Here is a 25,200-nt window from a genome sequence, read left to right as displayed (position 1 = left end):
AAAAAAAAAACATTTTTTGAAGCCCTATTCGCAGGTGAAAAGAAAGCCCCAACTTTGGAATCGCCCTGTATAATAGTAGTCATTTCCTTAATCAAAGGATAAAAACCACTCTATGTGAGGCATTAGTTCCCCTTCCCTCTCAAATTAATTATTGCCTTGCCACTTACTTTATGGGCCGTATCTGGTTGCTGTTGACGTAAAACGTATACGTACAACGAATGCAGAATTCCTGTAGGCATTTATTTTCTGGATAAGGAATATGAGCATATTTCTTAAAAATTGGATTTGAAACGGCTCGTGGAGCGAAAAAGCCCGAAAAAAATTTTTTTTTGGTTTCGGATTTCTAATAGTTATAAAAAGTTGCTTCGTTGCATTATCTTAAAAAGAAGATTTTGCAATTTAAAGAAAAAAAATTTTTAGAGGGTCCGCCAGGGGTTTGAAAAAAATCATTTTTTAACTGAAAAAGTTTTTTTTTGGACGAAATAAAACATGTTTTTAGTACTTTTTGTTTTCTAATAGTGGAAAACTTCTATAAAATAAATATGCCTACATAGGAAAATTCGAGTTTCAACGAAATAAAGAAATTTCAAAAAATTGAAATGTTTTAGTTTTTTGTCAATATTAATGGGTCTGGCGGACCCTCTAAAAATAAAGCGATTGCAATAAAAATTGGTATGGATAATATGTGACTCTAAACACAACTTTTTGTAACTATTACATCGGCAAATAAAAAAAAATTTTTTTCGCTCCATTAGCTTTTTGTCAATATTAATGGGTCTGGCGGACCCTCTAAAAATAAAGCGATTGCAATAAAAATTAGTATGGATAATATGTGACTCTAAACACAACTTTTTGTAACTATTACATCATCCAAATAAAAAAAAATTTTTTTCGCTCCACTCTACAGTGAGTCAACATGCGAAACAGAAGGAATTATTATTATGTGCTTAATTTAGATCATGGCCATAGCATAATTTGTACCAAATAAACACCTCCAAGTACCTTTTTAGCAAGATCCAGTCATCCAGATAGTTCATTTAAGTAAAAAATAAACGGGCGAGTTTATAAATGACGTAATTATGAACTACGTTGACATTCAAGGTTGTATAATTTTAGAAGTGCAGTCTAGTCTGCAGTTCGCATATCGCATTAGCAAATAGGAATGTGTCCAAGTCCAATTAACGTAGACATGACGGATGTCAAAATCAACATACCTACACGTTGAAAACCGTTACGTCATTATCTACGCATTTTAGCTAAATACACCTTTCTTTGTACTGTAGACCAAACGCCAAACCAAAATGAATTTTGTTTGTTATTTGTTATTGTCAACAAATTCCATTTACTTGCTATTTTAATCATCCAAGAGATTGCATTGGTACCAAACCACATTGTTTTGTCTAGTTAAGAATTGATCGAATGCATAATTATAGTGTATGATCGGAAGGGTAATGTTATTATGACCTATATGTGACATGTAACAAGCGGCAAGCCTATTGAAAATGGCCTAAATCCAATTACCCTAGCTCTGCCGCTTTTTTTTAATTTAAGAGGAACTTCAAATTTTAATAAACCTCGTAAAACGGATCTAAAAAAGCGGCTTAGCTATAAGGGGTCATTAGGCTTCTTACATGTGACATATAGGTCAACTGTGCAAAGTTTGAGCCAAATCGGCCCCAGCGTTTGGCAGTTATCGTGTTCACGGACAGACGAACAGACGGACACATCGACTCCCCTATAAAGCTTGCATCGCTTTGCTCTGCCGCTTAATAACCAAAGGAATAGTAGATTTAGATTGCATTTAGTCCTAGAGATGACTTTTTACGAAAAAAATAATTGTGGTTTAATTAGTGATTCAAACAATTGATTCACAACATGTTTTAGTTTTAGCATTGAATAAAGTTTTAGTTAATTAACATCTGGTAGCGGTAAAAATGAGATCAGCTTTTAATCGCTGTGTTCGTAACAATCCCCTTTCATAACAAGGTCACGAATTTAAGAATTGGACGTCGCCCATCCCTTGATGTTAAAATAATTACGTAGATAGTCGATAGATACTTAACATACATCCCTGTTTAAAATACCTACTTTTTGGATTTGTAAACAAATATTTGTTTTGTAATTATTGGAAGATAAGCTTATAATTTCAATAGCGTTTGGTACTTAGTTTTAAAAGTGGTTTTATTAATAATTCTATGAGTATGTGACGAGCCCAGTCGCTATCTCCAAAAGTTGCTGGCATTGCATCCTTATCTCATGCCTGCAAGCCTTCACGATCGAGTGCGGGACAAAGACGACAATAATAAAGAAAGAATCAGTGATTCAGTTACACACTGCGAAGTTATTTTTATCGCTATACAGCAGATAATGATATTCTGCATTCCTGCAGTTTATTGTTTAACTTTAAAGGATCTAACAAAATAATTTTAATCCCTATCATAAACAAAATAGGTATCTATTAGCAATTGTGTGTTAAACCGTAACCTAAAAAAATTGAACATTGAACCCATGGCCATAATGTAGGTAGGTACCTACTACGTGTACCTACCAAAGATTTCAACAATGGAAAAAAATGAGCGAGCTCGTTTGCTATATTTATAATTATATTGTTTCAATTTTAATCAATAACTGAAACGTGTTTGGAAATTCAGGTTTCATTCGAGGACTTTTGTAGAAAACAACAAAATTCGTCAACTTCCCGACTTGACAACACACCACCATAAATATAATAAATTCCTTACTAAGTCCTGCAAATCAACAAAATAAGCATTATAATTTAATCCCCTTAGCTTTAGCATTACAACGGAAAAGGTTCTAGGTTGTATTTATTTTGAAGAAAAGCCTACTTCCCTTTGCATAATAAGTTTCGGGAGCACATAACCACATTAGCTGTACCTAATTATAGATTTGGTAACCAGCAAACCATCTGGTCGCAATTCTACGTTCGATAATACCATTGAATAAAAACATTATTCAATGATAATACCTACACTCTACAGTACAGGCTACATACTTGACCAAAATTGAAAGTACGCACTGAGTTTCTTGGGTAATTCCCATTCCCATTCTCGAAATATTAAGAGTTTTGGAAAATTACGTCAATAAAAGTAATAGGTACTTATAATGGTCAAAACGTTGTATCCATTTTGAATAACACCATCTTTCGATTTTGAATATGTTTGGTAGCTCATGTTCCTTTAATACTATTGCAGTTGCTGAACTATTGGTGCAAAATCATCTAATTCGTCCTCCAATAAATATTGTAAACAATAGATCCAAAAAGACCATCACCAAACATCTTTGCTTATCCCCTTCCAGTACACGAGTGATACCTACTTCATGAATAGCAATCATAAGAACTCAAAAGTTATTTGCTCATAGTTATTTGTATAAATAATATGCTTCGATTTCGTAATCAAATTTGTAAAAAGTTCTTCTATGAAGAAATTCGCCTTGGTTGACCGAACTGGTTAAAACTATGAAGAAGACCATTTTGGTTTAAAATCATCTAATTCGTCCTCAATAATATATTGCAAACAAGTTAAAAAAATTCATCACCAAACATCTTTGCTTGTCCCCTTCCAGTACACGAGTGGTACTTCGAAAAAAGCAATCATAAGAAGATTTTAAATTTTATGACATTCATACCGAACCTGGGATCCAGGAGTAGCTGTAATTTACAGTTTGATTACATTTGGTGTAACTGACAGCATTTTAATTGCATTTGTATTGTTTTGAAATGGATATTTATGCAAAGTGTACGACATGAACTTCCTTATATATCGCAAATTCTACTACCAAATTCAGGAAATCAAAAAATACAGTGCAGTTGCGTTATACAAATGAGGACAACTTAAAAGGCTCGATCTGTTTGAAACAAAACAAATTTTGCGATTTTATATTTTATGACATTCATACCAAACCTGGGATCCATGAGTAGCCGTAATACACAGTTTGATTACATTTGGTCTAACTGAGAGCATTTTAATTGCATTTGTATTGTTTTGAAATGGATATTTATGCAAAGTGTACGACATGAACTTCCTTATATATCGCACATTCTACTACCAAATTCAGGAAATCAAAAAATACAGTGCAGTTGCGTTATACAAATGAGGACAACTTAAAAGGCTCGATCTGTTTGAAACAAAACAAATTTTGCGATTTTATATTTTATGACATTCATACCAAACCTGGGATCCATGAGTAGCCGTAATTCACAGTTTGATTACATTTGGTCTAACTGAGAGCATTTTAATTGCATTTGTATTGTTTTGAAATGGATATTTATGCAAAGTGTACGACATGAACTTCCTTATATATCGCACATTCTACTACCAAATTCAGGAAATCAAAAAATACAGTGCAGTTGCGTTATACAAATGAGGACAACTTAAAAGGCTCGATCTGTTTGAAACAAAACAAATTTTGCGATTTTATATTTTATGACATTCATCCCAAACCTGGGATCCATGAGTAGCCGTAATTCACAGTTTGATTACATTTGGTCTAACTGAGAGCATTTTAATTGCATTTGTATTGTTTTGAAATGGATATTTATGCAAAGTGTACGACATGAACTTCCTTAGGTATATATCGCACATTCTACTACCAAATTCAGGAAATCAAAAAATACAGTGCAGTTGCGTTATACAAATGAGGACAACTTAAAAGGCTCGATCTGTTTGAAACAAAACAAATTTTGCGATTTTATATTTTATGACATTCATACCAAACCTGGGATCCATGAGTGGCCGTAATTCAAAGTTTGATTACATTTGGTCTAACTGAGAGCATTTTAATTGCATTTGTATTGTTTTGAAATGAATATTTATGCAAAGTGTACGACATGAATTTCCTTTAGTTATCGCGCATCTTATTTCCAAATTTAGGAAATCAAAAAATACAGTGCAGTTGCGTTATACAAATGAGGACAACTTAAAAGGCTCGATCTGTTTGAAACAAAACAAATTTTGCGATTTTATATTTTATGACATTCATACCAAACCTGGGATCCATGAGTAGCCGTAATTCACAGTTTGATTACATTTGGTCTAACTGAGAGCATTTTAATTGCATTTGTATTGTTTTGAAATGGATATTTATGCAAAGTGTACGACATGAACTTCCTTATATATCACACATTCTACTACCAAATTCAGGAAATCAAAAAATACAGTGCAGTTGCGTTATACAAATGAGGACAACTTAAAAGGCTCGATCTGTTTGAAACAAAACAAATTTTGCGATTTTATATTTTATGACATTCATACCAAACCTGGGATCCATGAGTGGCCGTAATTCAAAGTTTGATTACATTTGGTCTAACTGAGAGCATTTTAATTGCATTTGTATTGTTTTGAAATGAATATTTATGCAAAGTGTACGACATGAATTTCCTTTAGTTATCGCGCATCTTATTTCCAAATTTAGGAAATCAAAAAATACAGTGAAGTTGCGTTAATCAAATGAGGACAACTTAAAAGGCTCGATCTGTTTGAAACAAAACAAATTTTGCGATTTCATATTTTATATTGTTCCGCTTTTTTTTGGTTTACTACTGACGTTTCATTAATGTACTTTTTTGTTTTTGTACTTTTACAGGCCTTTGACAAAATTCGTATAAGGGGCCTCGCATGTGAAAACCGGGCCTCGTTTAATACCATACACATATATTTCGGGCCTCGGATGTGCAAGTTATAAATATATGAGTACAGCTGTAATCGTTATCGTTTACCCTTGGCATGGCATTCAGCACATCAGTGTATTGTATTTTATTATCAGATTTTTTTTTACATATATGAATTTAGCGGTCAGCCATTGCTTTGCCTCTCCCTACTCCCTAGTTTTTATTTTTAGTTCCAGTCGGTTTCTACCGCACCTCCCACCGCACTCAGAGGAGAGCAAGCAAGAAGTAATGCGACCGTCGATATGGATATATTGCAATTGCAGCATTTGGGTTTAGGTACTGTTGTGTTAGTTGATTCTGTTTACCTTTGAAAAAAAATGGCTTCTAGGAATCTAGTGTTTTGTAAAGATTACCAGAATACCACCTGTAGGTTATGGAATAATTGCCGATACATTCACTGCAGCAAAGGGGACCAAGCATTATATGAAGTCTGTGGGACCATTTCCCTCAACCTACAACGAGAATTAGAAAGACTTTCAGACACAAAACGAGTTAGATGCCACGATTTGGACAAAGGGAAGTGTGATCGAGGGGCGAAATGTAAATACAGTCATAAATTGGAAACGGAAGAAGATATATTGACTTGTCCCGTTTGCAGATGTTTAATTTATGATTGTGAACTGGCTTGTTTCATTGAGTGTAATCATATAATCTGCGTTCCCTGTCTTCAACTGCTGCCGTTTTTGCGGCACAATGAAAGAGGTGTTTTCAAGACGTGCCCAATTTGCAGAGGCGAATCGATTTATACGTGTTTATTATAATTAATGGTAAGTCTTAATAACATTTAATAAACGTAACGTAAATTAATTTCCATAATGTACTAACTATTATAGCCAGTTCCTTTTATCAGTCCTTAATAAAGTGGGCCACTGCAAACTTGCTTTGGCGAGTGCGACAGAAAAGGAAGATCGGGCAAGTTCAAGTTCAGGTCACTTTCAATTTATTGCACTTTGTCCCTGTAAAATATCCATCTTGTCTGTTGTCCCTCCTCTCCTTTCGCCGTAACATTCAATCGGGCTTTCGAGTTTCGTTTCAAGGTTTCATTGAAAAGAGTGCAAGGTAACGTGCCTTATGCCCGTCGCCCTCGCTCGCGTATCGTTATTCCTTTGTTGATTGTTACTAGTAGCATGTATTATTTTTAAATTTTAATAATTTCGCAATGCCGATGTGTAAACATTTTTTGTTCAGCGTGTGCCGTAGACCTGAAAATGCGTGTAAACATTATCATAGACTATTACGTTGCCCGACTTCATGTGGCAAGAATCTTTGTAAATTTTTTCATCTTACCGAAGCATTGTTCGCAGAATTTTGTTCGCAAAGGAGGCCGTTTTTGCAAGAGATTCAGGAAGAAGTAAATAGAGTGGCGTACGCCTATTTGAAAGAAGGCGACAAAGAATTGTGTTCCGCAGTCTTAACAGGAGGTCAATGCACTGCAGTCCAATGCCTTCGATGCTATCCAAAACATGGTAGGTACATACCTAAGTTTTACTATTATATGGGGCATTCATTGTATGAATTTATGTCTCTGATTACTGTTGAACAAACTCGCTACACTTTCGTCAAGTGGTACGTCCTACATTCTCAATGAGATATACTTATCTAGCAACTTTGTTCAACAAAATCTGAAAAGGTAATGGCTATTTGTTCGATTCAGCATTATTTTTTTAATTTACCGTGCGTAGGTTTAGATCAGGTTACATAATCTTTTTAAATGACATTTTAGCGTGGTCAAAGTACACATATAGCTTCACAAAAAATACAAACCTCTTGAAATTTGAAATGTGAGTATTCAAAAGGGTTGTGCTTAATATGAAAAATTCTTTACGAAGATAGGTATGCAATTTTCCGGAAAATTGTCGAGTGAAAAATTTTGTTTTTGTTTTTTCACTCTAATTGTTTAAATATTAAATATACGGAAAAAAGTTTCAATTAAAATTTGTAGCTGATGCATTTATCTACAAAATTTGTCTGAGAAGTTTTTCTGTAAATTGAAAAGTGTACGAGATATAATTGATTTCAGCGGAAGTCGATTCGTGGGTGCGCGCGAACGTCCCGTTAGCCGAATTTATTAAAGGCTTGATTTAAAAGGTTTGAAGGTTGTGATGCACTGAAAAAACTGACAAAGTAATCTAAAATGTAGAGAAAGACCTCAACTTTCAAATAAAAATACTTTCAAGTTTAAAAAAGTAAATTTTCTAACTGTAAAATCCGTTTATTTATAAAAAAACGAGGAGAAAAACGTCAATAAACAATATTTTACTCGTTTTTTTCAAACTTTATTTAATTATATCTTTTTTCATCTTATTTCAATTAAAGCAAATTTCATATGAAACAGTTTTTTCTACGTGTCAATGTTTATTTACTATCATAAAATTAAAAACTTGAAAATTGATGATGTTTAAAAATACTCTTAGGAAAATTTGGTATATTTCAAAAACTAATGAAGATATCAGAAAACTTTTCAGACAAATTTTGTAGGTAAATGCATTGGCTATAATTTTTGATTTGAACATTTTTCTGTATTTTCATTATTTAAACAATTAGAGTGAAAAAACAAATAAAAAAATTTTCGACCAAAGTTTTTCCGGAAAATTGCTTACCTAAATTGGTAAAGATTTTCTCATATTAAGCACAATCCTTTTAACTACCTAAATTTGAATTTCCAAAAGGTTTGTACTTTTTGCTGCATTTTACGGATATTTTGTGTACTTTGACCACGCTATTTGGCAATTAGCTGTATAATTCTTTTTCTACTCATATTAAATAATATGTGCAATACTGATGCTTTTTTAATTGAGAAAGTTATCCATTATTCAATAGGTTTTCATTATTCCACTGTTGTCAGCCAATCGTGTTCCGAGTTTGTCATTATTCTTCAGGTCACAATGTAGGGTTGCCTTAGAAACATATGTGAATCAAAAATCAAGATCCCGAATGGCGATAAATTCAGTCAAACGGTTATGCCAATGAAACAAATTATACGAGATATCAGTTTTGTGAAAATTACGTGAAAATGGACAGTGCGTGTTGTAATTATTTAATACAAGTAGAAAAAGTATTAAAGTATTAACTCGTGAGAAAGGCATTCTTCACTCAGATAAATTTACGCCCTTCGTCTTCGTTTAAATTTTTTTCTGGGGTTATTGAACATGATATCAAAAAACACTTTGCCATTGGCACTTGTTAAGCTCTACAAGACGGCGCCTTCGGATTTTGAATACGACGTTTCGTTTCTGAGAATCCATCATCAACTTTAATTCTTTATATGGAACGTGGAAAAATGTCATCCGGTATATGGTAGCTTTTTTGACGTCAATTTCAGTGATGTATCACACACAATCATTTATTTTATCAAGTAAAGAAATTTCTTAGTTAATTTTAGGTTTTAAACCACTTTCACTAAAAAGTTATAAATCTCGTGTTTTTTGTTTGTTTCAATGCCCAAAAGTTTTTGGATATAAATACTAATTAAATGATTGTGTGATACATCACTGAAATTGTCGTCAAAAAGGATACCATATACCGGATGACATTTTTCTTCGGTCCATATAAAAAGTTAAAGTTGAGGATGAATTTTCAGAAACGAAACGTCGTATTGAAAATCCGTAGGCGCTGTCTTGTAGAGATTAACAAGTGCCAATGGCAAAGTGTTTTTTGTGTTTTGATATCACCTCAGAAAAAAAAACGAATATTGCGAATTTCGGTTTTTTCGAATATCTTCGGAACTAATCGGAATTTCCGAATTTTCAAAACATCGTTTTACTTAGCTCTAAAATAGGCAACTTTTGTCTAATTTAACCGACTTTGTATCTCTTACGGATTTCGATATCCCCATGCTGTTCATTCGTATCTTGGGCACACTGTATATTTATTCGCGGCTTTTAAAATCCTCATTGAAACATTTTTTAATTTTTAGGGTTGGTCGTTTGTAAACGTTGCACCTCATTCCTAACTCGGACAAATACCTACAGGTTGGATTGCTGTCACGTCGTTTGTGGAGACTGCGTGGAATTTCTTCCTGTTCGAGTTGACGCACTAATGCTCTACGAATGTCCTGTTTGCAAAGAATATGGCCTCCCTATCAAACTTTATGGCTAAATCTTCCTGATTCCATTGTAGTTTACCCTCGTAGTTATAGGATTTGCTTTGCGTTTTGTAGTTTGCCAGCGTAGTGTAGAATTAGCTTTGCGCATTGTAGTCTTTCGTTTTGTAGTTTCCCAAGGTAGTGTAGTATTTTTAAATTAATGCATGCTTATTCCTCCCAAAAAATGTTTGCGCTAATCAAGTACGTGGAAGATTCTGTAATCCATGTATGCTCAACAAAGGACATTAAACAATATGGACATCAGAAGTTAGCAAGGTGGTGCGACGGGCAGTTTTATCTATCAACTATAATCTGTTATAATGGTGAGTGTAACCTAGTTCAAATTTTGGTAAACTACAGTTTTTTATTAAATCACAATTTCTTTGTTGCTGTGACACTATTTTTCATATACCAGGTGAATATCCTTCATAATCGAACATAGGCAATTAACTTAGGACAAAGTTTTTTTTGCAGGTGGTTGCTCTCCATGTTAACTTAGAGAGTTTACAATGGCATCAATCGAAAGTTTTTTTTTCTCATTCATTTAGACACGAATTAGGTAATTTTCAGTTCTATTTCACATTATTTTAGCAAAGAGTTGACAATAAATCCATTTAGCAAAATCATGTTAAGCCGTATTACTAAGACAAAAAGCAGATTCAAATGTAATTCAAGTCGAAATCAATCAAACGGTTTATGCCAACTGTCATTAATTTTTTTGTAATACGTTTTTCTCTAAGGAAAGAATATAATAAAAATCGTTAATGCACTTTAGGGATTTAAAGGGTATGGAAGGTAAGTAAACTATTCGCAGACTGATTGCTGACTTTTCCTTATAGGCGATCGATTTTGGGTGTAAATTCAACCCGAAATCGATCACCTATAAGGAAAAAAGTCTTTAAACATATCTGCAATCAGCCTGTGAATAGTTTACTTACCTTCCATATTAAATAACAGGCTCATAATGGAGGAATTCATTTAACATATTTAAAGGGTACTTTAAATCCCTATTTTCTGGGAAAAAAGTGTTAAAATTTACTTTAAATCCCTAGGGATAAAAGCTAAATTTAGATATTTATTTTCAAAAATTTTATTAGTCAAATATGCCAAACCCGAAAGGCATGTAACTATAAGTTAGGTAAATCGACAAATAAACCAGAAACTTAAACATGCTAGTATTTCCTAAAGTGCATAAAATAGTATATACACCTCAGGACTAAAGTGTTTTAAAATACCTCGACAAATTATAGCCCTCCCGTTTGTCGGGCCATAAACTTTTTGTCTCGGGATTTAAAATACCACTTTATTCCCTAGGTGTATAATGTACTATTACAGCAAAAATAATTACCTACCGTAGTGTGCCAGATTTGTTTTCTGTGCCGTTTAAGGGGCGTTCCATTCAGTCTGTAACGGCGATGCAACAGTCTTTCAATTTGAAACTAATAAAATTATGAGAAATATAACTGAAAATGATTTAATTTGCATATCATTAGACTAGAAAAAAATTTTTCCGGTGGGGTCTTTATAAACCCTTTAACATGGGGAGCAATAATCTTTAAAAAGAAACTCCCCTTTTATTGTCTATGCGCGGTTTTGAAATATTCACCCGGTATGTAATACCCGGGTCCAGGACCGTTTGGCTATAATTATGCAATTCTTATAGATAATCGAAAGATTCTGGAAGATATTCGAGAGAACTTGGTGCACCGTTCACCCATAGTTGGTAAGTTTATTTTACAGTTTAACTAAGGCTTTATCTGAGTAAATTTTACCAAATTGAAATGTGCATGTAGATAATATTCTTATTAGTCATTACTGTTACTTCACACACTTATGAACCTATTATCAAAATGTGTATGCTGCCTTTTAACAAGAAACAGTAAATAAGGATAGAGCAATTCATAGTGCATTTGACTTAATCACCCTGTGTTGTTAAATGTGATAATGTAGCAGAAAACGAAATATCGTAAAAGAGAAAGCAATTTGTTTAATAAGCCATATTAATTTAACTTTTACTTAATTGATATAGTTTAGGGGCCGGAAATCTTCTGTTGTAGAAGCGCGAAGTATTTTACGTGGAGATTAGTCCGGGTCGCACTTGGGTCACATGTCGTTACAGTATACCTACAATATTTTTATGCAAATATATTATTTAAAATAATAAAAATAAAACTCGTATATTTTTATGTTTTGTATTATATTCTTTTTTTATAAATTTACGATATATTTTATTGTTACTAAAATTGAGATTTTTTGCGGTTGCTTTCGAGGGGTTGTTCACGAGCAAAGTTCTTGTCCTTCATGTAGGAAATTTCGGGAAAATTCTGGGGAAATATTAGAAAATTTTGTTGAAATAGGAGGAAATTTCAAAGGAATCAGGAAATTCTAGGGAAATTTTGAGGAAGTAAGAGGAAATTTAGAGAAAATTCTGAAAAACAATATGGAGACTTTAAGGAACAAATTTGGGAATTCTTTGGCAATGATTGAAATGTTGGGGGAATTAAGGGAAATGGTGGCATTTTTTAGGTAATGAAGGAAATCTTTGTCCCCTAAAATAAATCGTGACCAACCCCTCGGTTGCAATTTTTTGCAAGTTTTTGTTTATAATAGCTTAACAATACATTAATAAAAATTACGTTGCGGCGAGAATGTTGCAGGCCGCATCAAGACGCCTTGCGGACCGCATCAGGTTGCCGACCGCTGTTCTTAACTGTGTCCGGGTAAACTACTAGGCCCACCCCTGTTACTTTAGCATAATTGACGATATGAGTTAAATTAGGAAATATGAAGCATTTTTTCGCACGATTGCGATGTGGTATCAGAAAACCAATTGCTCATTGGGTTATGAAGGTATTCAATAAAATAACTTTCTTCTAACAAAACACCCTGTATATTTTTACATATTTTCAAATAAAATGAAATTATGAATAAAACATTTAAATGGAATCTAGGAACTGCAATCGATTAAGGGTTTAAATGTTATTCCAAAGATTCATGAGACGCGGTAGGCTGATAATTTAAATTAAAGAAAAATGTAAGCGAAATAAAGAATACAGAAATAAGAAGTTTGCTGGAAAGTTTAAAATTTTTAACATAAACTAACTAAGTACTTCGGTTTTAATAATAAAGAAATAAAAGTTTTAAAAAGTTACACTATACAAAAAAAATCAAATTTTTCCGTTTTATTATTACTAGCTTGTAAAGACAATGAATTTCAAACAACCATTAGTAACGATTGATAATAAATGTTAAAGATTTTAAACTTTCCAGAATATTTCTTTATTCTTTATTTCACATATGTTTTATTCAGTTTCATTGTCTTCCAAAGTGTGTTAACAATTGACATACACAGGGGGTTCCATATTTCTCTCTCTCAAATGACTACGCCACTGATTTTTACTTACAAGTATTTCCATAATAATGTTTTTTGTAGCTTTCGACTTTTGAAGGGAAACTGCAATTTTAGTTTTTCCTACTTATGCACTATACTGTAGGTAGACTATCCCAAGCAAAAAATACCATGATTCAATTTGTCTCCAAAATACACATTTTTTCCCATTTAACTTGCGTGGTTTAACTTGGGTCCCAATGTTGTGCACAATAAATGTACCAGAATATACAGGGTAAGTTTTTTTCCTATGTTTATAATGGTAATCGTGTAAACCGTAAGATACAAAGTCTCTTAAATGGGCAGAGTTATGAAGATTTAATTCTGATTAATTTTCCCTTTTAGCGTTTCTTGTAGCTCTAGAATGGCGAAGTTATGGTAAAAAAAAAACGAAAAATGTCATTTTCGAAAATGTGCTGAAAGGGAAAATTAATATCATAAAATTCTGAATACCTTTGCCCAAGTTGTCACAGAATCAAAACCAATATCTCCCTATAAATATATTGAAAATTGAATATATTTTTTGTTAGGTAATGTACGAGATATGTTTCGAACATCAACATGTTCATTATCAAGTACGGAAAATTAATCAATTAATTGATTAATTAATCATTTAAATAATTAATCAATTAATTAATCAATCCGTCAATGGGGAAAATTTAAAATTATTACAATACATATCAATTAACGAATTAGTTGAAATTACACATTTCGTTAATTGACCTGTATTGTAATAATTTTAAATTTTCCCCATTGACGGATTGACATTTGTTAACTTAATTTTCCGTACTTGATAATGAACATGTTGATATGTTTGAAACATATGTCTTACATTATTTTCAATAAATTTCGATACATTTATGGGGAGATATTGGTTTTGATTCTGTGACAACTTCGTCTTGGACCCCATTTAGAGAGAGATGGACCGACACAACGTTTTAACTTTGCCCGTTTAAGCGACTTTGTATTTCTTATGGTTTAGGAGATCCCAAAGTAAACATTGGAAAAACTCATCCTGTCTGGCAAGGTTAGAAAATGTGTGGATAAGGTCTTATGTAGGATTCAAATTTTAATACATGTTACATGTAGGTTGTTGTTGCAGCATTATATTCCGACAAACAACAAGGAGATGAAGTTTCTGTTGCCAACATGATACAACATGATAATTCATTTAAACGTCGTTTAATGCTTACTGCTGCAGACAAAACAAATTTGGTGAAAACCTGCAGGAACAAGGACAATAACTTTACAGAAACCGCTCTCCTTAATAAGGCTACACAAGAAGGTGTATCTAGTTCCCTGCCATCTTCTTTAACAAAACACAGTAGTAACTGTTCCTCTGAAATTGGTTTGGTAACTGATGCTTTCACTACATCGCCACCTGACAGTCTAACTACATTAATTCCCCTCGATCCGACTAGTCCCTCCACTTATGATGCAGAAAATGGATCCGTGGAAATAATTTCCAGAACCCGAGTAAACATTTCCCCTGATATTATTCGTTTTACCGAAGAAAATAGACAGTATGATATTAATACTAATTTTTCTACTGCATCTATGGACCGTTTGCTTTGTCACAACGAACCATTAGTTATTGAGGGCAAAGTAGTAGATTACTCTAATGATTATTTTGAAATGAATGACGTGGACTTGCAAGACGGTGTCATTGCGAATGTATCACATCCCGTACAAAACACCTGGAATCTTCCTAGTGATTTGGAAGACGCAACTTTTATTAATGGAGAAACGAATGTCATGGACTTGCAAGACACTGTCATTGCGAATGTATCGCATCCCGTACAAAACACCTGCGATGTTTTTATGGATTTGGAAGACGCAACTTTTATTAATAGAGAAACAAATGTCATGGACTTGCAAGACACTGTCATTGCGAATGTATCACATCCCGTACAAAACACCTGCGATGTTTTTATTGATTTGGAAGACGCAACTTTTATTAATAGAGAAACAAATGTCATGGACTTGCAAGACACTGTCATTGCGAATGTATCACATCCCGTACAAAACACCTGCGATGTTTTTAGTGATTTGGAAGACACAACTTTTATTAGTGGAGAAACATCAGAAGGCACAGCTTTAAAAATTATGTCCAGAACTTCAATACAGACTACCCCCGTCATCAATACGCTTTTTACTGCAGAAGTAGATGGGCAATGTGATACTAACGATGTTCATTCCTCTCCTTTATCAACTGATGCTTCAGTTGCACATGTCATCGATGATTTACATAATTCTAGTTCTGCATGTCCTGTCGCTACAGTTTCTATACGGAGTAAAAGAAATTTGGTCCAGATGGAAAATCCTGAAGTACAGTGCAATAAAAAAAGAAAACCTACTCCTCTCACTTATGATAGAAATGTGGTAATCACACCATCTCATACTTCAAACGCTCAAGTACTTGATAACATACCTGCCACTGCTTTATCTGAAAACAAGAAAACTAACCCGAGGAAATACTTCTGCGTATATTGCAATAAGTTATATGCAAAGTTTCCTCAACATCTGCAAACGTCACATAGAGATGAACCTGCTGTGAAGATGTATATGTTTTTACCATCGAGTAAGTTTATCAAATCATTTTTATTTTAAGATTTTTGACTTTTTACATTAATGTATGGATAATCCGAAGAGAAAGTTGGCGGAACTCGTTCAGATGACTCATGTTACCGGATTATAGAATTCATAATAAATGATATCTTTAAGTTCCGTTTGTAGATATACTTAACCATATACAGGGTGGGTCATTAGTGTGTGGGTGGAAGGTTCTGGGTTTAGTAACGCACATATTAAAAATTCATTATCAGGACATGTTGGAAGGATTCGTTAAGGCTACAACCTAAAGATATTTTTAACGAAATTGCAATTGTCATGCAAGGTGATTTATAACGAAGTTGGGTTTTTTAAATAGAATCCCCTGTCTATTATCGCATATTTCAATCCTTTGTTCAATTTTAGTGTGACTTTGTATCACATGCTATCTAAAATGAGTCGTTTCGTTGCAATTCGTAATTTTTTTAAAAGAGTTGCCCAGTAAAAATTAAATATCGCAGTTGTAATAAAACTTAAAAGGCTGAGATTCTTCAGTGTTACTAATCATGAAATGTACTAATATACGCCGAACAGTTAGTTACTTTTAAAAAAATCACTCGATCAATATTAAAAATTTTTATCGAGGACAACTTGATTTTTAGTGCACTTTTAACATTTAAAAAAAAAGTGCACTATTGTCCTCACAAAGTCTGTCCGTCCGTCAAGGTTTTCTCAGCGTGTAGTGGACCAAATTGGTCAATTCCTTTTGCATTTCATGGGGAATTTCAAACCCTCCATGCAAACAAGCCTCTTTTTTCCAAATTTTTCTCAAAAAACTAAAAAAAAGTTAAAGCGCACTCCCTAGCACACTCCGTGGGCTTTACAGAAATTTTTTTAATATACCAAGTTTTTTTATTCTATCAAATGTAGGATTTGATTACCTTTCTAATGATATAAGCATGTCGGTACCTTTAACTTTTTTTGTTATTCAACAATTTTTGATAGTTCAGTGTTGATTTTCAAAGCCTCTCGGTGAATTAGTAGGCTATTAAAAACTATAAACGCCTCCTTTAGGATTATCCATACATTACTGTATTAACCTTACTTGAATCACGATAAGCATGCTGGTAGTTCTGTGCATTCTTAAGCGAAAGCGAAAGTCCATTGCCCAGCGTGCCTTTGAAAGTATGGAATATTGTGCATATATATTTCTTCATAAATATCAGTTTTATCGAAAAATTGTTCAAATAAAAGTTATTTGGTATTTAATTTGTCATAATATATTAATTTTTAATTTTTTTAAAGTAAGCGCAACAGAAAAAAAATTTTATGACCAGATATATTTTTCGATTAAATTTGTCGAGTGTTTTATTCTTTTTTCAAAAATTTAAAATATTAATCTGCTTGCACCGGTAAAATGTTGAGAAAACTGCGAAAAACCGGTGTGTAGGTGTATTTTAACAATGCTCATTAATCTAGTCACTCATCTATTTTTAACAAATTTCAAACTCTGCCTGCGTCCTTCATTCTCCATAACCCAATACATTGAAAATTTCAGTATGTTGCCTTTTGGTTAAAAATGAGTTGTTTCTGTTCACTTTAAAAGCATATTTCACTCTCAAAAATGGATGCTTAACCCATGGCGTAAATATAGAGGGTGTGTGCATATCGTAACTTCGCGCAGCTCGTGTGACGTCATCTTCGAGTCTCGCGTCATCTTCGAGTCTCGAAGATAGCGCTTCGGTGTAACAAATTTACAATTGAGCGTTATTTAACAAATTCCTAAAAACTTGTTCTCACAATGCCTTATTGTGCAGTAGGAGGATGTTATAATAGTAATAGAAATACCACAGGAGTTAGCTTTTTTCACTTTCTCACTTATTAATCCCCCTCTGATATATTAATGAATATAGCGTAGTATGGAATTCAAATTTATCATTCTACATGGAGACTTCTTCGATAAAAACCCATTGGTTGTGACGAGAATTTTAAGTTCGTTGAAAGTGGAATTTTAAAATTTTCCGGAAGAACTTTTGCGATACCTTGTTAGAACACGCACCTATATCAGAACTAACAATTTACACTTCGTTTTCAGGGCGTAAACAGAGCAGATACATCGAAAATTGTAAAGAAAATGAGGAAAATTATTAGTACCTAGTTACACGGTACATTATGAAGTATGAATTAATTTATAATTAGTCTACTAGCTACGTCGCTGTTATTGTGTAGTATTTGTTTTGCGTTTTAAGCCTAACCCAAGTACGTGTTTGTGTACACAATTGAACAACACTTTAGTTATACGGATGAGTTTTACTTTTTCGATAGCGTAAGCCGTAAAGCATTCTATTCTATTCATGAGGGGAGCCCATCAAGGCAGCACTTAGGCACATCAAAGGCCCATTGTGCTTACCCCCTTTCTTCGCAACTAGGTTCAGAGCCCGTTAGGACCCTGTTTAGCTTGAGTTGCTGAGTTGGGATATTAAACAGGTCGCCCCCTTACTGTGCTGCAAATTGCTCTGTAAGAAAGTTACCTCGTCCATCACTGATGTACTAAGTTCCTCCCTTCCCTAGAGATGCCGACGGTTCCGACCCCTTATCGGAGCCGAGAGCCGCCACACGAGCCAAAAGCTCGTCGACATCTTGTATAACCTCTGAGGGCACCACGGCCCCTTCGAGGTCTACATCGAGGGATTGAGCTCCCTCCGTCGCAACGGAACTGGGTCCCGCCACCTCGGTGGAGCCCTGTCCCTTTCCTGGCGCAGCCGGAGCCCCCGCTTTTGTCACAAACGTGACGTGCGAGACCCCCGCGTACGCCTGGAACTTCTGCCGCTGGAGGGCCTGATAGGATGCCTCGTCGACACCAAATGCGAGGAGTACCCTACCAGGCTCTTCCTTGCGGAAGTACGTCCTCCATAGGCTCGACCTGAAACCAGGATTTTGCCTTTGGAGGCGCTTCAAAATGATGGCCGTGTCATCCGGGAGCCCGTGCAACACAGCCATCACTTTGGTTACCCTAGGGACGTGCCTCTGCACCTTCTGAGAAGCACCATCCCAGGGCCTGATAAGAGGGACAGTCCTCTCCAACCAGTCCAAGGTCCACTGGTCTTCGCATTCGGCCACGATGGCACCCTGCGGATTCCAGCGGAACCCTGCCAGCCGAGGGAAGGGCCCCCCCTCCATCTCGTCGACGACTGCATTCAATGCAGCCATAATGCACTGCGACTGAGGCTCAGTGATGTCCACGTCCGGGTGCGACACCGGAACAATGGCTACCCTGAGCCCCGCTGCAGCAATTTGCCCATAGGTCCTTTGTGCACCCGCAGCTACAGGTGCACCGGAGCTCTTGGGCTTCTTCTCAGGCTGCCCTGAGCCAGACCCTGGAGCACTTCCCTCCGATCTGAGACGCTTGGTCCCTGTCGTCGGGTTGTCCCCCTGAGCCACCGGCCCAGCCTTAGCCTTTGGCGCAGGTCCTGCTTGGCCCGAGGTTTTACCCTCGATCCGGCGCTTCCTGGCCATCGCCTTCTGTGCACCAGGCCTGTTCTTCTTACGAACAGGAGCTGGCCCACTACCAGGTCCTTGAGCAAGGCCCTGCGTTGGAGCTGTCCCCTCGTTCGAGGAGCCTACTCCGTTACCAGGCCCCTTTTGAGGGCTCGGCTTGTTGGTCCCCTCTGACGAGGAGCCCTGACAGGATATGTTAAGATTTAAGTCCATACAATTCCCACGAGTAATGCGGAAAAGCGGTCTCACCTGGGCAGAGCCGCTTGCCCAGGGCTTGGCTACCAGCCCCCTCCCGATGGATGGGAGCCACCACTCGGAGGTCGCCCGGTATCCGAGGGGCACCGTTATCGACACTGCACCCCAGTGCAACGCAGTCCTTGGCACGGTTGCTAACACCTTGACTTGGGAGGTTGGTCCGCGGCGACGTCTTCGCCGCTACCAGTCTGGATTTTATCCCAGACGAGCCACTTATAATCGCCGCTACCCACACAAAATCACGAGTCACTTCACGATCATTCAGGTGTTTGAGTGGGCCTCCCCCTATCCGCCACCTGGGGACGCGCCCGATGGGTGCCTAACCACACGGGAGCCGTAAAGCATACGCCATTATCAAAGCCCTGATTTAAAAAAATACGAAGTAGGTAGCAAACTTTACGCCATGGTTCGGAGTCTCGAATCTCGAACGTGACGTCATGCGCGCCGGTTACGAGTTTAAGTCGCTCTATGTACACACCATCTATCTTAATTACGCCATGGCTTAACCAACGTAAACTAGTAAGTTTGTAATTCAGTTCTAAGTTCTAAGGCGCAATCAATTGTTTCAATTAGATGAGCATAAAACTGTTATGGGTGACCATAGTTTAATGAGCATTGTTGAACGTTGTTAAAGTACACCTACCTGCAGTTTTTTGCGGTTTTCTCAACATCTTTCTAATATCTCAAATTGGTACACCTTCTACAAAATTTTATTACATAAAGAAGAGCATAGTTAAAAAGACTAAACAACCTGTTGGAACATATTGCCGAAAATAAAAATCTTTAATGTACTGAATTTGTTGCTGCAAATTAGAGGCTCGCCCTGTATATACATTCTAACATGGGACAGATTTACCAAATTGAAAGTCACTCTTCGCTATTGAATTCTGAGAATTTGTAGCACCTTTGATGTACTAGTGATAATGACTACAACAATTTTCTCGTTTCAGAATCTCCTGAGAGAAGGAAAATCATAGAAACCATCAGAAGGCGTGGAGATTTTGTGCACAACACTTCTACTGATTTTAATTCGGGTCACCTATTTGTAGCAAGACGTTCACATTCACAGTCAGATTGTAATTCTAAAGATTATGTACCGTGTCCACATTGTGCTGCTTTTTTTAACAAGACAACTCTACGCCTGCATGCCAAACATTGTATTCCTGCAAAAGTTACAGGTCAGAGAAACATACTTTCTGCAAGTCGATCTCTACTGTGTAAGCTACATCCAAGGGCTAGTGAATTTTTGAAAACAAAGATATTTTCAATTTTTCGTGATGATGATTGCGTACAGTCTATTCGATACGATTTGTTGGCAGTATTATATGGAAATTATATGTGTAATAAGTATTCCTTGCAACATCATCACGACATGATCAGGAATAAATTGAGATCTATTGGGCGTCTATTAATCGTGGCAAAGTCTATGGACTCCACCATAAAGGATTTTGTGAACTTGTTAACGCCAGAAAAATTTGATGTCGCCATTGCTGCTATAAAACAAGTGGGAGGTCTAAATGCTACTAATACACATTACAAAGCTCCAACAACTGTTCTTACATTGTCCACTGTATGTAAGCAAGCATGTAACATTTGGAAAACCGAATGTATTAAGAACTCTGATCCTATTGCAAAACAGAAGGTGGAAGACTTTCTCGTTCTTTTCAATGTTTCATTTCCTGCGGAATTAGGTAGAACCGCCATCGAAAATCGTGTTGAGCAACAGCGTCATAAGGTGGTCGAGTTGCCTATGAAAGATGATGTAAAAAAGTTAGTTTCGTTTTTGAGACTTAAACGAAGAGAATGGTTTTCAAAAATTCGTCGAGGGAATGTGCAAGATTTCAGATATGCCTTACAACAACTTGCTTCTTATACTCTTGTTTCATTAATGGTTTTTAATCGCAGACGTCCAGGTGAATTGGAACGCATAACTCTTACAGATTTTGCCAACTTGAAGTCTGCACATACTATTTCCGCATTGGGTGGCCATTTTCAAGCAAATCCAGATGATGCGCGTTTAGCAAATCGTTATAAACGCTTTGAGATACGTGGCAAACTTAATCGAACTGTACCTGTTCTGGTAGACTTTGAAATCGAAGCATGCATTAATTTAATTATACAAAATCGGGAAAAACTTGGCATCTCTTCTGACAATCCCTATGTTTTTGCTTGCCCTTCAAATGATGGCCGACATAAATATTTACGTGCTTGTTACCTTTTGCGAACATATTCCAATACTTGTGGTGCTTCAAGATCTGACCTGTTACGTGCTACTTTTTTGAGAAAACAAATTGCAACTGAGTGTGCTTTGAATGATCTCGCTGATAATGTAATACATGATGTCGCTAATTTTATGGGTCATGCTGTGGACATCCACAACAATATTTATCGGAGGCCGGTAGAGAAACGGGATATCTTACAAATGTCCAAAATCTTAGAAATGATACAGGGTGATAATAACTATATACATGAAACAAGTGCGAGTAATAATGAACCCATAATGGAGAATTCAGAAAATGCCGCTTATGATAAAGAAGCGGGTTCAAGTTTGCAAAATAATGAAGTACAGCAAATGCGTATTTCTGGAACAGCTGATTGTTTGGAGAACACTAACTTCAATACGGAAACGACTACTTCGACAACACATGTAAGCAGTTCAGATTCTCCGCCCCACAATGACCACCCACCTCGTGATGATTCATCTTCTGATGATGATTGTATATCGACGACTAAAAAGAAAGGCAAACATATTAATGGTAAGTGTTTCGTTTATAATTTTGACTGCATTTACATATCCTTTCTTCTGATAGGATTAACACGTGTATGCGGCCCAAAACGGTCATGGACACCTGAAGAAATAAAAGCAGCATCTGAGCATTTTAAGAAGTACTTGTTATCAAATAAGCTTCCGTCGCTTTCAAAAATATGCCAAAAACTTCCCCTCATTACACAACTAAAGCTGCGTTCTCCGACTTCAGTTAAAACATGGCTTCACAATGAACTGGTACGTCAACGTGGAAAAAGACTTCAAGATATCAAAACTCCACACGATATCGAAACTCCGCACGTTAAAGGTAAACTTTTACCTTTCACTAATTTTTAAATTTCTAAAATATTATTTTCACAGTTAGGAGGACACGTTGGACCCCAAACATGATGTTCCAATTGAAGAAAGTATTTGCAGATAATTTCAAGTATAGAAAATTGCCTTCTAATAGTCAGTGCGCTGCTGCAAAGGATAACTTTCCTGATTTTCAACATTTAACTATCGCCGCCATAAAGACTGCAGTTGCCAATGAAATGGAACGTATGAAGAGAACGTAATTTTGTAATTGCTACAAGAATTTGAATTTTGAAAAATTTCAAGATTGTTTTTTTTTACATTTGTTTGTTGCGGTATACATAGTTCTAGTAACATGGTACTTGGAACACTGGTTTGCATTTTGTGTGTGTTGAAATGACGCCAAAATTCGGAAATATTAATTATAAGTCTTGATTGTATACCTTTTTTTGATTTTTCTCTGATATTTTATACTTGTATACAACCTTAATTAAATATGTTTTTGTAAATGTCATCACATTTAAGTTTGGTGTATTTTGAATGAAATTTCTAAATTAAATGATTATTAATTTCAGTGTTCCATTTTTGTTTAATCTCAAATATACAAGTTGATGAAAACCCCGAATTGGTTCTTAAACAATACGGGCGACTGTAGTAATGCACATGCAAAATTATAGTCCTTGCGGGCATGGTTCAAGCAGCCACCTATTTGTGAATTACATTTGCAAAGTTTAGAATGTCTCGATTCTGCATGTAAGGGAATCATCATTAATTTGAGTGTAATGGTCACTGCATTTCTCAAAAACATTTTGAAAAGTAGCGCTTGGAGTTTAAACTAGGCAGATTCATTAAATCCTTTACAATATAGATGAAAATTTCTAGTGATCCCAAATTTTTTGGTAGTAATGGATCATTGCATGATAAAGTATCTTCATCTGCTTTTCTGTTCTCTCGCTTCTTTTAAATGCAAAATGCTATTGATCTGAAATTTTGGCAAAAGGTTCCTTTAGTGGATCATTATAGGAGATGGGGATTTTCAACTATGATTTGCAGCTTTAATAGTTCTCATTAGCAGCTATATTTTGCACTAATCAAAAAACTAGGAATTTCATATGCACTTGATTATTTTCATTTTTCTACAAGTGAATGTATTATGGCACAAGGATGTAAAGTATTATGTACCGGTGATGAACATATCGCTTTCCGATAAAGGAACCTATTCTGTAACGATTATGTTGCAATGATGGTTTACCTGTACAACAGGGCTATTATAGACAGTTTCAGATATTCGCAATATGTTTTAAATAACTTCATGTCAAAAACTATTAGATTGCACCATTCCATTATCAATGGAACGTGTGGTTTAAAAATATTGAAATTAAGAAATTTCTCCCTTTACCACAATAAGTTTTAAAAAAGTTTACTGCAGATTTTGGCGCGTTTTTCGCATTTGTCCTTACCGGACACGGGAATTATCCTGACGAGCGTACTTTTCGCGATCAATCTCCAGTGAATTTTACCCTACTGATGATGACCACTTAGTGGTCGAAATACGTATTTAGGTATTTTTTTCAAACTTATTGTGGTAAAGGGAGAAATTTCTTAATTTCAATATGCACCCATTACTGCTGATTTGTTTTATGGTAAAACTTACCATGCGGAACTTTAGCAATGATACAAAAATAAAAGAAAAAATACATTTTTCACATGGTTAACGATTTTTTTATTTTATTTGGAAGATAGGTACACAACTTTTCAGTATACAGACTTAGCAACCAAAGGTTGTTACAATTTATTATTACCTCAACTTGCAGCTTAATCTAATTATTCCTATGCATCTTCTTTTATGTTTGTTTACTGATTCTGATTATGGGAGATTTTCCATTCCGAACTTAGTCTGTATGTTTTCCCACCCGTGAAATTTCGAAAACCTGCGCTACTGGCTTAAAACGTTTTACTCTAGTGATAACTTTGACGAATAGTTGTGCTCTCCAACGAACTAATATATAGCCTCCTGTATCAAATATGTACTACAAACTATTTTAAGATAAGTAAGTATAGGTAAGTACCTAGCTACTAACCTATATCCCTTTTTAAACGCATGGAGTACTAATATTACCCTAAGTTCGTTTCCTATCAACACATATAAGAAGAGGTAGGCGTAGGTACCTACTAACTTCAACTTAAATGATGTGGGCCTAATACTCGTAAATAATACATTTATACTGTGATAATACTAACATGCAATTGAAAGGATTTCAAATTTATGTTCCATACTTCAATATAGGCAACTTACGTAACACGTATATTATGGCCACAAAATAATACGCACCTAAATGACAAATCCGTAATTACGAAGCTATAACAGATATAAATGTTTATAAAAGCTTATATAGGATATTTTTAGTGTGATGCTGCGCGCTTATATGACAATGATACTCAGTAGCGGCTACGAGCTTACTATTTTTGCGCGCGAAACGTTTTACGATCTACTTTACCCACAATATTGCCTAAGCGCGTAGAATACTTTGGACAAATATATATATATATATATATATATATATATATATATATATATATTGCGTCCGCACGTATTTGTACTTTATTGCGTCTCCTAGAACGGATAGGAATTCTTAAACTATTGCCGCGAATGTTGGTTTGGAATCGTATGTCGT

The 25,200-nt window shown here is 35.4% G+C and overlaps 1 protein-coding gene across 2 annotated transcripts; it reads left to right on the top strand.

Moving 5' to 3' along the window:
• Positions 1 to 5,751: 5,751 nt before the first annotated feature.
• On the top strand, positions 5,752 to 23,099 carry LOC116171817. Of its 2 annotated transcripts, XM_031488820.1 has the most exons (10): positions 5,752 to 5,965; positions 6,018 to 6,229; positions 6,288 to 6,456; positions 6,994 to 7,155; positions 9,606 to 10,096; positions 11,437 to 11,496; positions 14,264 to 15,742; positions 20,415 to 22,220; positions 22,275 to 22,538; positions 22,592 to 23,099. In XM_031488820.1, the coding sequence occupies exons 5-10, from the start codon at positions 9,934 to 9,936 to the stop codon at positions 22,786 to 22,788; spliced, it is 3,969 nt and encodes a 1,322-aa protein (XP_031344680.1). In that variant the 5' UTR covers positions 5,752 to 5,965; positions 6,018 to 6,229; positions 6,288 to 6,456; positions 6,994 to 7,155; positions 9,606 to 9,933; the 3' UTR covers positions 22,789 to 23,099. The 2 variants fall into 2 exon arrangements, with proteins under 2 accessions (XP_031344680.1, XP_031344681.1); XM_031488821.1 differs by lacking the exons at positions 5,752 to 5,965; positions 6,018 to 6,229; positions 6,288 to 6,456 and having other exon boundaries at positions 6,741 to 7,155.
• Positions 23,100 to 25,200: the final 2,101 nt, after the last annotated feature.

The sequence above is a fragment of the Photinus pyralis genome, unplaced genomic scaffold, assembly GCF_008802855.1.
Source record: "Photinus pyralis isolate 1611_PpyrPB1 unplaced genomic scaffold, Ppyr1.3 Ppyr1.4_LG5, whole genome shotgun sequence".
In the NCBI taxonomy this organism is placed as follows: Eukaryota; Metazoa; Arthropoda; class Insecta; order Coleoptera; family Lampyridae; genus Photinus; species Photinus pyralis.
The sequence above is the reverse complement of the archived record's forward strand: the minus strand, read 5'-3'. Positions and strand labels throughout refer to the sequence as shown.